Genomic DNA, 15,437 nt, shown 5'->3' with positions numbered 1-15,437 from the left:
GCTCTTAAAAATAGCCACTGGCTGACCAGGTCTCTTGGAGCTGCTAATCACCACCGAGAAATGCCGTATTCAAGACTTTTGTGAATGTAACTTATAGACTCTTGTATTCTGATCAGTTAAAGGTCATAGCCAGCATGTTCTCTCTACTACTCTTTTGCATTTGAAAATGTAATGTAGGTTTTCTGCTGAGCAACAAAGAATACTAATCTCTTCCTACCCGGTCCTTCTAGAAGCAGGGAGATCCTGGATTCTCTGCAGGGAGTGTAAGTAAGATCAGGGTGCAGGGACCTGTCTGCTACAGGACACCTCCAGTTCACCTCCCACTTTACTTCACAATCCTAAGTTCAGGAAAAAGACAATGTGTTCTCTTCAGAAATAGACTTCTATTTAGCAGATTTGGCAGGATTTAGTTTTTAGAACTTAACAACAATTCCTGTCTCTAACATCCTGGCCACTAAGCATCTATTTACCTAAAGAAATTTCTGTACCGTGAGTGATTTCAAACATACCATAAACCTTAGCCTGCTTACTATATTAATACTTATGGCTAACTTACTTCCCCCTGGTCCCAACTTCAGGCGATATTCCTCTGCTCACCTCTGAAGCAGGCTCCGGCTGGAGAATGTGTGCAGGGGAGGAGACTTGCTTCTGGTCTGCTGCTGGCAGAGCTACTGGCAGTCTGGGGGCTTGCTTCTGGGTCCTGGACTGGCAGAGTTTTTGGTCTGCTCTAGGCTCCCCGTCGCCTCAGGCTCTGTACCACGATCAGACCCTGGGCAGGGCATCTTCTCTCTCCAGTCTCCTGGCCACACATTAGTCTTCTCCCTCCTTGCTAGGGAGTGCCAGGCTGCTTCAGGTCTTCTTTCTTTCAGGGTCGCTCTTCTTTTCAGGGTTCCTTCCTTCTCTTTATTTTACTCCCTGTCTTATACTTTCCAGCAGATAAATATGCATAAGCTCATGCTTAATCATGTGGTGGGCGGAGGGTCTTTGCCGCATTGCAGGCCTGATTTTGGATGATCATCTGGGATCTAGTGATCACCGGATGATGTGGTTCAGTATTCAAAGGCGAGGGTCCTAGACTCAAAGATTTCCTGAACTATGTTAAGAAAGGGGAGTACCTCAAGAAATTATTAGCTGGATGGGAAAATCTAGGGGAAGTAGAAGAGCAATGGGCAAAACTAAAAGGAGATATTATAAGGGCAACAAACTTTTTTGATAGGAAAGAGGAAAAAGAGGCCATTATTTTTTTTCTAAAGAAGTGGCTAAAAAGTCAAGGGAGAAAAGGTTAGTGTTCATAAACCTCAAGAGATCATAGAAAGTAGAAGACAGGCAGCAATATTTTGAAAAGCTAAGAGAAGCTGGGAAAGTAAACAGGAATGCAAACATTTAACTGGAAGAAAAAAATATCAAATATAGTAAAATGTGGGGACAAGACTTTTTTTTAAAGATATGTTAGTGATAGAAAGAAGTACAAAATTGGCATTGTGAGATTCCAAGGAGAAGGCTGGTGAGGAAAAGCGAAATTGCTTAACAAATATTTCTGTTTGGTGTTCACTGTGGAAGGGCCTGGAGCAGGACCACATAAAATGAATACAAATGAGATTGGAAGTGTGGCAAACTTAAATGGTTTTCAGAAAAGGGTTTGTGAGGTGCTAACTAAGCTTAAAGTAGATAAGATGATGGGACAGATGAGATACATCTGAGGGTACTAAGGGAACTTCGAGAAGTTCTGGCTGACTTTTTCAGGATTAGTTTCAGAGGACTGGAAATGGGCAAGAACATAAGAACATAAGAAAATGCCATGCTGGGTCAGACCAAGGGTCCATCAAGCCCAGCATCCTGTTTCCAACAGTGGCCAATCCAGGCCATAAGAACCTGGCAAATGTAATTCCGATTTATAAAAGTGGATGTAAGGAGACTGGGAACTACAGGCCAGTCAATCTGAACTCTGCGGTGAGAAAATTAATGAATTTCTGCTAAAACAGTAGATTGCAAGGTCTGAGGCAGCACGGTTTTACCAGAGGTAAATCTTGTCAGACGAATCTGATCAATTTCTTTGAGTGGCCAGAGAGTTGGCTCAAAGGAGAGCACTAGATGTGTGCTTGGATTTCAGTAAGGATTTTGACAGTGGTGAGCACCCTTGGTGTGAGCTCTAAAGTGACTGAGGAAGGCAACAAAGAGAAGTGATAAAAGGAATTCCTGCTGAGGAGGAGGGCATTCTTAGTAATGTGTCTCAGGGATCAGTCCCTGGACCAGTTCTTCTCAATGTTTTCCTGAGCAACATAGTGGAAGGTTTTGTCTTTTTGAATATGATACCAACACCTAGGGTAGACATCCAGGAAGATGAGGAGGGATTTAGTGAAGCTTGAGGAATAGTCTAGGGTCTGGAAACTAAGATTTAATGCTAAAAAATGCAGAATAAAACCCAAGAGAGAGGCCAGTGACAGAGTTAGGATTTTGCCACATGTAGGCACTGTTGATAATTGCCCGCTCCTCCCCCTCTCCCCCACCCTTGCCAAACAAGGGACAACAGAGAAGGTCCAAAGCATAGTTGCTTTTGCTCTGCTCTGTTCCAAGCTCACCTCCTTCCTTCAAGTCCCTGAATGACAGGGGGAGAGGGGCAGGATTAGGGAATAGAGTGGCTTTTCTTTGCTTCCTGCTATGTGCTCTGGCCTTACCTCTCTTCTCCTGTTCCCTACACTGAACAGAGCGGGAAGGACTGGAATAGAGTAGAGCAGTTTGTTTGCTCTGTCTCTTCCAGCCTCATTCCTCCACTCCTGAATCTTTCCACTGAGAGAGGAGGGGATGGAGCAGGAAAAAGAAGGCTGTTCTTTGCCGAGTAAGGTTCAGCATAATTGGATGGCAGCAAATTTTCCACTGGCCTGCTGCACCCTAGATTTTTGCTGTCCTAGGCACAAGCCTAGTGTACCTTTTGGAAAATCCAAGCCTGAGAGAGGTGTACAGTATTGGGGTGAAATTCTAACAGAAAAGAAGAGTGAGAACTGGGGGTGATTGTATCTGATGACCTTAAGGTAGCCAAACAGGTGGATAAAGTGACAGCAAAAGCCAGAAAGGTTGTTGGCTGCATAGGGAGGGAAATGGTTAGCAGAAAAAGGAAGATGGCATTGCCCCTGTGTAGGTCCCTGGTGATTCCTCATTTGGAATACTGTGTACAATTCTGGAGACTGCACCTTCAAAAGGATATAAACCAGTTTGAGTCAGTCCAGAGGGGTGTTCTTCTAAAACATATGGGGATAGACTTAAAAGATCTAAACATGTACCGTATTTTTTGCTCCATAAGATGCACTTTTTTTCCCCCAAAAGTGGGGGGGAAAATGTCTGTGCGTCTTATGGAGTGAATATTAAAAAAAAAACAAAAAAAAAACGAACTACACCTAATGTTTTTTTTTGTCCCCATCCCAACCCTTTAAATTTAATTAACTACAACCCCCCACCCTCCTGACCCCGCCAAGACTTGCCAAAATTCCCTGGTGGTCCAGCAGGGGTCCGGAGCAATCTCCTGCACTTGGGCCGTCGGCTGCCAGTATTCAAAATGGCGCCGATAGCCTTTGCCCTTACTATGTCACAGGGACTACACCTGCCATTGGTCGGCCCCTGTCACATGATAGGAGCACAAGATGGTGCCGGCCGTCCATTGCTCCTACCATGTAACAGGGGTTGACCAATGGCACCGTAGCCCCTGTGACATAGTAAGGGCAAAGGTTATCGGTGCCATTTTGAATACTGGCAGCCGACGGCCCAAGTGCAGGAGATCTCTCCGGACCCCTGCTGGACCACCAGGGACTTTAGGCAAGTCTTGGGGGGGGGGGGGGGGGTCAGGAGGATGGGGGGTTGTAGTTAACTAAATATAAAGGGTTGGGTTGGGGAATGGGGACAAAAAAACATTTTATGCCCGACCCTAATTTGCTCCATAAGACACACAGACGCCCGGGAACAGAGCCGGTTTAGCACACTATTATTTTTTTTTTTTTAATTTTCCTGCTCTGAATCCTAGGTGCGTCTTATGGTCAGGTGCTTTTTATGGAGCGAAAAATACGGTATATCATAGAGGCAAGGAGAAAAAGGGGAGATATGATAAAGACATTCCATGCACAGGTGGTGAGCCTTCTTCAATGGAAAGGAGGCTCTAGAATGAGGGGTCTTGGGATGAGGATGAAAGGGGATAGACTCAGGAGAAATCTTATGAAATATTTTAATTCAAAGAGGGTGATGGATGCAAGGAACAGTCTCCCAGTGAAGGTGATGGAGACAAAGACAATATCTGAATTCAAGACAGTATGGGATAAATTCAGGGGATCTCTGAGAGAATGATGAGAACTGTAAAGCTGAAAAGGAAAAGTGTTTTCTCTTATCCCACTTCAGCACAGTCTGTCCTTTTTCTCCACAGTATTTTTGATCGCGAGGACGATGCCTCATCTCGTGGTGGCAGTCTGGCAGCTTTAGAGCGGCGTCAGGCTGAGCGAAAGAAGGAGATGATGAAGGCACAGAGCCTTCCGAAGACGTCTGCTACTCAGGCCCGGAAAGCTATGATTGACAAACTAGAGAAGGAGAGCGGGAGGTGGGTCTGGGAAGCGCATTCTGTCATTACGCTTCCGTTTTCTAAGCTCCGCATTAATGATTGAGCCTTCACTCAGTCAGACTATTGTGTGTTCCTTCTGCAGCCCCTCAAACCCAGCTCTCTCCAGAGTGGCCGTCCAGCGTTCGTCTAGCTTTGGGGTCCCTAATGCCAATAGCATTAAGCAAATGTTGTTGGACTGGTGCAAAACAAAGACCAGGGGCTATGAGGTAAGTTGCATCTTACCTTTCTGATGGCAGAGGATGGAGAGGGTTATCTTTTCTGGAAATAGTAGCATAGTAAATGGCAGCAGAGAGAGACCAAAAGGCCCATCTGGTCTGCCTAACCACTATTTTATGCGCATTTACCCAAAATAGATCCCAAGCCCCAATCCCATTGCGTCCTCTTCAGGGTTACAACAGCGGTTACCCCATGCCATCCAGAAAGCATCCATATCGCTGCTGCCCTGGGCTACAGCCGTCGCTCGGTGAAGGGTGCCCAGTGCCCTCACTACCATTCTCTTGCCACCAGGGATCCTCGCTGTTTAATCCCATGTGTTTTTTGAAGTCTGTCCCAGTCCTTGTCATCACCACCACCACCTCCAGGAGGGCACTGCAGGCATCCACCCATCTTCTCTGTGAAAAAATACCTCCTGACATTACTCCTGAATGTACCCCCTGAAGCTTCCTTTCCACTGAAAAAGCTTGGCTTCCTGTGTAGTAATACCTTTCGTATCCCCCTCCCCCATCGCGCTTCTCTTCCAGTTCTACATTTGTATAGTCCCCTTGTCTCCTGCACTTTTTACTGTGTATTTGGCACCATTAGCAATGTTGAGACCCTTATATCAGGTCTACACTGGTGTGCAATTGTATATTTCAGTGCAATCAAATGTGAGATACCCTTCAGGAGCTAAACAGATACCTCACTAACATTATAACCTGGTTGAAGTCAAATAGGTGACATCTTAATATTAATAAGACTGAGGTGCTACAGTCTGGGCAGCAGGAAATGTTCCCAAGTGTAATACTAGATGGTGTGGCTTTGTACATGAAGCCAGGCTGGTGTGTACTAGTCTGAGAGCAGCCTGTCAAAAAACATCCAGTTTATTGGGAAAAGAATAAAAGCCTGGTTAATTCCATCAAGCAATTAAGTAAATTTAATCCAAGTATTCACATTCCAAGGCTTTTAAATGAGGTATTTAGACATGCTAGCAATTATCTAGTTTGGTGTCCAATTCGTTTTTATGATTATTTTCTCTGAATTCATGGGCACTTTATATAGTCTGGATGTAATAACAATTGTTTTGTATGCTGCCTTGGGGTTATGAGGATTGGCAGTCTATAAATAAAATTGGATTTGGATGTAATATTTTGTTTTGTAGCATGTGGATATCCAGAACTTTTCATCTAGTTGGAGTGACGGAATGGCCTTCTGTGCTCTCGTCCACAACTTTTTCCCAGATGCCTTTGACTACAGCCAACTTCATCCGCAGAATCGTCGCAAGAACTTTGATTTGGCTTTTTCTTCTGCAGAGTACGTATTACTCACTCATTTCAGGCCCTACCTGGCCAGGTATAGATTAACTTTGAGCAGAGGCTTTTTGGAATGAACCTGTAATATGTCAATGGTGCATGTCAATGTACTGAAGATCAGAAACCAAGAATCTGTCTTATAGTAAAGGTTCCTTTTACAAAGGTCAGACCAACCCTTCTTGGATGCACGTTTCTGCAGGTACTACTTTGATTTTGGAGAAGGGGACCAAAGCATGAATTCAACAGGACTAAGCATGAATTAACCCTCTAATTTTTGCCATATTCAAACAAGCATGAGGGAATGTTATCTTGTAAGCAAGCAGAATTGTACTAAAAATGAGTGACTACTAAATGTGATAGACATCCACCGTCCAGTTTCAGAACTAAATCTGGGTCATTCTTTTTTAACAGACTTGTGTAGACTAATGGTGTGTAAGCCCTGTTTACAAGGCAAATGTACAGCTTCTTTGGTAACCACGATAAATCCCCCACTAGCATATGTCATTCAGTGCCATAAATGTACAACTTTGTAGATCCACCTATCATGCCGTCATGCAAACTTGTTTGTAGCTTGAAAAAGCCCCCATATATATATCTGCCATTAGCATTGACATGAACCCTTTTTATACAGATTCATCCAGACCAAATTAGTCCGTATCGGTAGAAATGTTTTCTGGTTCTAAGCTTGTTTAATGGCAAGGTTAGGGGATGATGTCATTTTACAGATGCTGAGACCCTATCTGGAGGCAGGAGTCTTGCCACTGAAGATCAGGGAGTAATGTTACAGCCTAGGAGCTTAAGTTTCATCAGAACTTCTTAAGGCAATGTATATAAGACAAGGGTCAGATGCTGGGGAGATGGAACTGAATCTCCGGTGCAAATAACGTTCCTTCAGCGTAGCTTCTGAAGATGTGCTTCAACTCAAGATTTTCAGAGGGCCAGCAGAATGGCTTCCAGCAGGCATCCTTCCCTTCATTTCTTCTCTCTTTCCAATATTTCCCTGCATTCTTGCAGCTGTGACTTCTTTATCCTTTTATTTCCAAGGCAGGCTAAAAGCTCATTAACCTTAAGAGAATTTGCTGGGTCGTGCAGAGAATGACGGAGCACATTAATTTTCATAGATTCATGTGTCTCACATGGATGGGCTCATTGTCCAACAGATCTCTCTTCAGTATGTGCTGAGCTGACAAACTGCAGAGAGAGAGAGGAGAGACAGCATGGATCTCCAGAAGGAGAAGCCCAGGAGCTTTTGCGCATATTCTTTGGTTAATGAAGGCCTTGGAAATGCTGATGGTGTCTTTTTTTTCCTCTTCTGCATGGGGTGGTTTGAGATGTGGTTGTGTTCTGCTCACACATGGTGAATGGAGAGAATCCTGCCCCAGCCCTTTCACGAGTTGCTTGACATGGAACAGACATGGACAGGTAAACCTGCCCTATGTCCAGAAAATCCAGGTGCCTTGGTCCCTTCTCCAGCCATCCTTGCAGGTTTTACCTTGTACTGAGCTTTTTTTTTTTTTTTTTTTTTTTTAAATCACTGGTGGCTGTGCCTAGCCATGATTTTAAACAGGGCAAGGTATTGAGGAACTGGCCAAGTGCTGTCTTGACCCATCTATATATTCATGGAAATATATAGGGAGACATGGGCCAAGTGCTGCCACCCATCTATATATTGATGCAAATATATAGATTCTTACAGATTTACCTTGGAATCTGATGCCAGACCGTTTGGTTTTAGTTGGCTTTCGTGCACATCACAACATTCTTATTTTTGTCTTTCCCTCTGTTCTGTTTTTGTGTCACTAAGAAATCACCCTCCCTCACCAGTCACCCCATGTGCATCTCTGTATTCTGTCCTCGCCCAGAACTGCTTGTTAGTATCTGATAGTTTCACCCTGATTGCATCGGTGAGGTGTTTGATGACTGTGCTGTCCTCCCACTCCCACCCCCGGGCACTTTTAGAATAAAACACATTGCACTGGTTTAGAAAGCATGTTTTATTTAATCATTGTTATGCCACCAGGTGAATGTAAATTTGGTTTTATATTTTTCTCTTGTTTTTCTTTTTCTCTCCCCAACTGGGCTGTGTTTATGTGCTCTCCCCTTCTCTCCTCTCCCCCCCTCCCCTCTACCCTTAGGAAGCACGCAGATTGTCCGCAGTTGCTGGACGTGGACGACATGGTCCGGATGAGAGAACCGGATTGGAAGTGTGTTTACACGTACATTCAGGAATTCTATCGTTGCCTGGTACAGAAGGGGCTGGTAAAAACCAAAAAGTCGTAGAACTTTTTGCACACAGACCTGATGGTGAGAACCTCCTCTTGCTCGCACGGCCAGGGAGACTCCGAGTTTTGCCTTCTTATCCATTGCACGTGGATGGTCAGCTTCTGCTCCCGGGCAGTGTTTGGGGGGGAGGGGATCATTTATGCTACTGTGAAAGGAATTAGACTGGAAAATACAAGGCAGACCTCCGAGGCATTTTCGAGAGGAGTCCTGTGGGCAAGGCAGTGTAAAACAACACTGCCATTTTATATCCATGATAGCAGCACAGGAAGGTCATCCGATGAAGTGGAGTCTGTACAAAATGCGTATGGTTTATACTGACCAGATGTAGCTCTATTATGGATGTTGGCTTTGTATATTCAACCCCAGTTCTGTTAATGTTCCTCTTTTCAGCTTTTTGTCTCTCATTACTGCGGAAGAAGATCTGTACCTTACAAGACCAGGATTTTTGGGTTTTGTTTTTTTAATTGATAGGTGGTGCTGTGATATTTCACTATACTGTATATCTGGGGCTTCAGGGAAGAGCACCTCACTCATAAGAATGAGTTCCCATGGACCAATAGTTCTCAACCTCTCCCACTCCCACACTCTTCTGGTTTTCAAGATATTCATAATGATGTATATTTGCTGTATCCCATGTCTGTTCATTGTGGATACACTGAAAACCAGACCGGCTGGGGCAGGAATAAACAAGCCCCTGGCATGTGCGCCACGGTGCGTTATGGGGTCACCTTCCATCTGGCACACTGCTTCTCCTGTGTATAATGCCAACACCGCAGGCAGTTCAAAGCTTGCAGAGCCAGTTGGGGTAATACCACCTGAGGCACAAAAACCAGCCCAGCTGGCCCATGGGTTGTGACAGTGTCTCCGTTCATAACCGTGTGCCAGATGGAATGTATTTGGAGGAAGCAGTCAATCGGTGGAAAGCAGAGCAGCCATGGCACTCCAGCATATCTGAAGCAGATGTTACAGGTTTGTTTTGACACCCAACTAAAAAAAAGAAGAAAGGTTGCCAATCCCCAGCCTTTGGGCTGCCTGAGGATCTTGCAGAGACCCACAGCCATAAGCAAATTGTTTGTCCTTGTATGTCTAGGTGAGAAGAGCAGAGATCTGCGTGCACCTCTACCCCAGAGCTCATAGTATCACACACACATTGTCTGCGAGTTCTTTCTCTCTGGATTGGCAAGTGGTTCTTGATATTCTGCTCTGTTTGCTACTGTTGTATTTTTAGTTTAGGCAGAAAGACACAACTTTTATGTGATTTCTTTTTATTTTACTTTTTTTTAATGGATGTTTTGGTAGAGAGAGAGTTTTGAAGACTTGGAAAAAGCTAACAGGTATCTCTGCATGTAGGGAGTGCTTTCATGTAACTTTTCTTGTACAGCTTTGAATTTTCAAAGTTCATGATTCAAAATCCTCATTTCTTAGAATTAACATCTCTTGTGAGACGCTCAGTCTCCCCTGCCTCATAGTGCTCACTAACACTATGCTGTACTTGATGTGTCATGATCCACTCCCTCCCCCGCCAGCTGCTCTCCTCCATCTCCTCACCAGAGCCCTCTGTGCTGTTCCCTTTCTCCTCCCTCCCCTCAGTGCTACTTGCTGCCTCATCCCTGGGTTTTAGTCCTCTGTTCTGATTGCGTTTTTCACACGTGACAGGTTTGACACACAACTCTGTCAACATACGCAGCTGCAGGATATTTTGTGGGAATAAATTCCCATATCTCATTATTACTCTCTTCTGACTGCTAACGGCTCAGCTCTGTCGTGCCAGTACTTGGTCTATAAACCTGCTGCTTATGATGAACGTTGCAACCTCCTTCACGTCAAGAGAAGCAATATTTACACTGTGAGCAGGCTGGAACGCCAGTTGCTCGCAGTGCTTATGGATGTGTGGCATCGCTCAGGCAGGCTAAGTGGAGTCCTCCTGCTCTTACCCAGTGTTAAGAGAAACCTGAATTGTTTCCTTTTAGAGCACAGTGACCCTGCCCTTTAGAAGCCATGGAAAATGTGAGTCAGGCTTGACTTTGTTAGTGTTTTTATCATATCTGACACTTGGAATCTCACAGGGTCGGAGCACCTCACAAAGCCCAGGGAATACTAAACCATGGCTTTATAAGGCCAAGAGTGTGCAAGTTCTCCACAGGGATATTTATGCTCAAAGAGCAAGGCTATGTTCGGAGGCGAAGTTGGGTCTGTAGGAGTGCGATAGGAATGGAAAATGGGAAGATTAGATGGCCTTAGCTCTCTTTCTGCCACCATATTTCATTTTGTAAAGTGCACCAAATGTATGGTTTTAATAGGGAGGAAAGTGCTAGAAGATACCATGCAAGAGCATTAAAGAGTTAGATTTTTGTATTTAATTTCCTTCCTATTTCCAAGATAAAGGGACAAAGCAGCAAAAAGAGAGTCTTTAATTTGTCACATCTGTGCAGCTAGCCCCAGTGGGGTGAGATAATTGTTGTGTGTATCTCACACCACTGTTTTCAAGGGAACAAGGTAATAACATTTTCTTGTAACTGGAGAACCAAAACAAACGAACACCATCGAAGTCTTACCCACAGACCTCAGTACATTGACAAGTTCCACAATTTTAAAAACCGTATTTTATATATTCCAGTGTTTCACTAGATTCACATCATTAAAAATAGAGGTGTACGGAACCTTTTTTCCCATATAACTACAGCAAAACTGTGAGTGCTCAAAAAGCCGTGTCCCAAAAATGACAGACATCATTCTTTCCTTAAGGCAAGTTTTTTTTCATTTCATCCCCACAACTCTTTCCTTTCCCCGTACTGGACAACCTACCCCAGTCCACATCTCCTCACCAGGTAACACACACCTAGATACTGTGGTATAGAATGGGGCAACCTAATTGCCTTGAATTAACTGAACTTGGGGAATGGGATGTCCAAGGCAGCTTCTTTCATACCCTCCATGTTCAATGATATGTACAAATTATTCCACTGTAGTTCCTGTTTTCCTTTTCTAAACCACAGTAGCCTTGTGTGCCTTCGAGGACTAGGGTGGCCAACTGCCCGGTTCTGGACCGGACAGTCCAGTTTTTAAACTAATTGTACAGTGTCCAGTTACAAAGATAACCAGGCATTGTGATTAATGTGCGCACCTAACCCAGCATTCAGAAGGAGAGGGGATGATCAGCAGACTCCAACCCGCCCCATGAAAGTGGCCAAAGGAGGAAGACACCTGTCGCTCAAGCATTCCTGCCAGTCATTTCAGTCCTCTTGGGTGAGGGGCAGATACATCAGCCAATCAGCCATGGTGCTATGCAGCCATTGGCAGGAGGTGCAGACTGGGCCTGGGAGTTCATGTCTGACTGTCTGTGAGATTAATGGAACGGACAGGGTGTACAGATGCAGGGTAAATCGATGCTGCGGCGGACTTGTACTGTCTCTGACTTGTCACCAGGTGCAAGTGAATTTTGTATGGGGAGGCCAGGTCTAAAAGAGAGAGAGAGCATGTGCCTGTCTCTGTATGAGAGATAATATGTGTATGTAAGAGCATGAATAGCAGGAACTGGAGGGTACTTAATATGAATCCAGGTTTAAGGGCATTGGGGTAGATTTTTTTAAAAAGCGTGATTGCGTACTTTTGTTCGCGCAGCAGGCGCAAACAAAAGTACGCTGGATTTTATAAGATACGCGCATAGCCGCGCGTATCTTATAAAATCCTGGATCGGCGTGCGCAAGGCTGCCGATTTTGGGCAGCCTGCGCGCGCCGAGCCGCGCAGCCTGCCTCCGTTCCCTCCCCTCACCTTCCCCTCCCTTCCCCTATCTAACCCACCCCCCCCCCCGGCCCTATCTAAACCCCCCCTTACCTTTGTCCTTCGATTTACGCCTGCTAGAAGCAGACGTAAATCTATGCGCGCCAGCGGACTGCTGGCGTGCCGTCATCCGACCCGGGGGCTGGTCCGGAAGCCTCGACCATGCCCCCCGGCCGGCGCCACGCCCCCGGTCCCGCCCCCAAAACGCCGCGTCCTGCCCCGAAACGCAGCGTCATTCGGCCCCGCCCCCGACACGCCCCCTTAAAAAAACCACGGGACTTACGCGCGTCCCGGGGCTCTGCGCGCGCCGGCGGCCTATGCAAAATAGGCACACCGGCACGCGAGGGCCCTGCTCGCGTTAATCCGGGCGGATTTACGCGAGCAGGGCTTTTAAAATCCGCCCGATTGGGAGCAAATTATGCAAATGAGGGGGGCCCCCCTCCTCCCTCTCAAGTGTCCAGTCCAGATCTGTGGAAAAGCTGGCCACCCTATCCCGGACTAAAGACAGTAGATAGCTCTTGGTGACCGAGATGGTTTAAAAATGACCACTGCAGACCTCCACAGTACTCTGCCCCAGTTATAGCCCAAGGAATGAGAGTACGGGAATCCAGGGATCTGATATGGAAATGCATTGAGCTGCCATTGAGTCAACACTTACCTCTCCATTCTCAATAGAGCAGTGGAATTATTTTAAAAACATCTTTTTCTTTTTTTTTTTACTACTACAACTTATTAAAATGAGTAACTTAGTCCAGGAAGGTGCACTGCAATACCTGGATTTTCGTATTACTTGCTGTGAATATGAATCAATTGTAAACGCTAGCAGCATCAAAGCCAAGTTAATCTTTTGTGTGGCTGCCTTGTGTTTTGTCTTTAATATGGGGAAATAAGGTGAGGAAAGATGCCTTGAGATTGCGCTCACTTAATGCATTGATTAAACTAGTGACAGAGGTGGGTTTCTTTCAAGGATGGGGGTGAGTGACACATTTAGAGAGAAGTGAGACAGATGGACCGGAGTTTGCAACTGTCGAAAGACAAAGGGCCTTGTTTAAAAGGAACTGTTTCTTATGTCATAATGCCTCTGTATCGCTCCATGGTGAGACCGCACCTTGAATACTGTGTACAATTCTGGTCGCCGCATCTCAAAAAAGATATAATTGCGATGGAGAAGGTACAGAGAAGGGCTACCAAAATGATAAGGGGAATGGAACAACTCCCCTATGAGGAAAGACTAAAGAGGTTAGGACTTTTCAGCTTGGAGAAGAGACGACTGAGAGGGGATATGATAGAGGTGTTTAAAATCATGAGAGGTCTAGAACAGGTAGATGTGAATCGGTTATTTACTCTTTCGGATAGTAGAAAGACTAGGGGACACTCCATGAAGTTAGCATGGGGCACATTTAAAACTAATCGGAGAAAGTTCTTTTTTACTCAACGCACAATTAAACTCTGGAATTTGTTGCCAGAGAATGTGGTTCATGCAGTTAGTATAGCTGTGTTTAAAAAAGGATTGGATATGTTCTTGGAGGAGAAGTCCATTACCTGCTATTAAGTTCACTTAGAGAATAGCCACTGCCATTAGCAATGGTTACATGGAATAGACTTAGTTTTTGGGTACTTGCCAGGTTCTTATGGCCTGGATTGGCCACTGTTGGAAACAGGATGCTGGGCTTGATGGACCCTTGGTCTGACCCAGTATGGCATTTTCTTTTGTTCTTATGGAAAAATCTTTATCCCAGGAAAAGCAGGATGCTAGTCCTCACATAAGAGTGACATCATTGATGGAGCCCTATTGCGGAAAACTTTCTGTCAAAGTTTCTAGAAACGTTTGTCTGGCACTCTGAGCCCATTGAGCATGCCCAGCATGCCATGATATTCTCTGCCACAGGGGTCTCCCTCTCTTTGAGTAAAAAGTTTTCCTCTCATGTTTTCTTTCTTTTTCATCGACGGCTGTCTATGGAAAAAATATGGCCACAGAATTTAAAAAATGTCCTAACTGTTTTCGGACAATTCGACGCCGAGGCCTTCATCCCATGTCGAAGCACCAATTGTCGAACCTCCACAGGGCCCTGTGGAAGGACCATCGACACATCCACTGCCACCACGTGTAGCTGCTCTGCCTGCACCAGCTATCACGGAGGAATTGTCAGATTTCATCCGTCAAGCGGTGCTCCAAGACTTGAAGGATCAACAGACGTTGATGCCAGTGCCCGCACCGATGCCGCTACCACAGCCGAAGTCTATACCGAGGCAACCATCTATGCCGATGCCCGACCTGATACCATCGATGCCGATGTCACCTGGGGCTCCAGGACATCCGGAATTTGCATTGTACCAGCTTCTAATGAAAAAACTTGATGAAATAGTTGGTGCTATTCCATCAACTCCATCCAAGCCACGAGAAGAAGTCCCTGGACGGATACCTATAGATAATCCACAGCCAGGTCCTTCAGGACTTTCTCGTTCACCAAGGTTTTCTCCAACGTCTCCACATCAGGGCGATCCATATGATACCTGAGACGACAGGCATACAGACACTTCTTCTGAAGGGTTTATGTCTGATCCTTCCCCTCCAGAAGAACGAAAGAATCTCTAGCGGAGGATTTATCCTTCACAAATTTTGTTCAGGATATGGCAGACACCATACCGATTACTCTGGTAACAGAAGAGGATGCTAGACAGCAAACACTGAAGGTCCTCCAATTCGTGGACCCTCCAAAACAAGTATTGGCTATACCTGTCCACAAAGTCCTCCTAGACTTACAGCATAGACTGTGGGAGCACCCATGCTCAGTACCAGCTATCAATAAGAGAGTGGACACCACTTATTTGGTACAATCTGTTCCCGGTTACCAGAAAGCACAACTGCCACATCAATCAGTTGTTGTGGCGTCTGCACAAAAGAAATCAAAACGAATAAGACCTCATTCTTCCACTCCTCCAGGCAAGGATCATAGATTCTTGGATTCCCTGGGCAGAAAAATTTATCAAGGAGCCATGCTAAACACCAAAATTGCATCATATCAGTTATACATGACACAATATCAGAGAAACCTGTGGAAACAGATGCAAGATTTTTCAAATTCATTGCCACAGCAATATCAAGAAGCGGCACAATCAATCATACACAAAGGACTTGAAGCTGGCAATCACGAAGTCCAAGCCTCTTATGATAGTTTTGAAACGGCTTCCAGAGTAGCGGCCTCTGGTATAAGTGCGAGGCGCTGGTCTGAGGCTTAAAGCCTCGGACCTAAGGCCTGAGGTCCAA

The 15,437-nt window shown here is 45.3% G+C and overlaps 1 protein-coding gene across 4 annotated transcripts in view; it reads left to right on the top strand.

Annotated features, from left to right (window-relative positions):
• SMTN (smoothelin) overlaps positions 1-15,437 on the top strand; it is a 235,359-nt gene that overhangs the window by 211,632 nt on the left and 8,290 nt on the right. For 3 of the 4 annotated variants that reach the window (XM_029619024.1, XM_029619023.1, XM_029619021.1), the window contains 3 exons: positions 4,406-4,576; positions 4,680-4,803; positions 5,955-6,106. In XM_029619024.1, the coding sequence (XP_029474884.1) occupies positions 4,406-4,576; positions 4,680-4,803; positions 5,955-6,106 (447 nt within the window). Of the gene's footprint in view, positions 1-4,405; positions 4,577-4,679; positions 4,804-5,954; positions 6,107-8,240; positions 8,410-15,437 lie in introns of all 4 variants that reach the window. The other variant, XM_029619022.1, reaches the window with a different exon arrangement.

The sequence above is a fragment of the Rhinatrema bivittatum genome, chromosome 11 (genome assembly GCF_901001135.1).
Source record: "Rhinatrema bivittatum chromosome 11, aRhiBiv1.1, whole genome shotgun sequence".
NCBI classification, from domain to species: domain Eukaryota; kingdom Metazoa; phylum Chordata; class Amphibia; order Gymnophiona; family Rhinatrematidae; genus Rhinatrema; species Rhinatrema bivittatum.
Note: the sequence above shows the minus strand (reverse complement) of the source record. Positions and strands in the feature narration are given on the sequence as shown.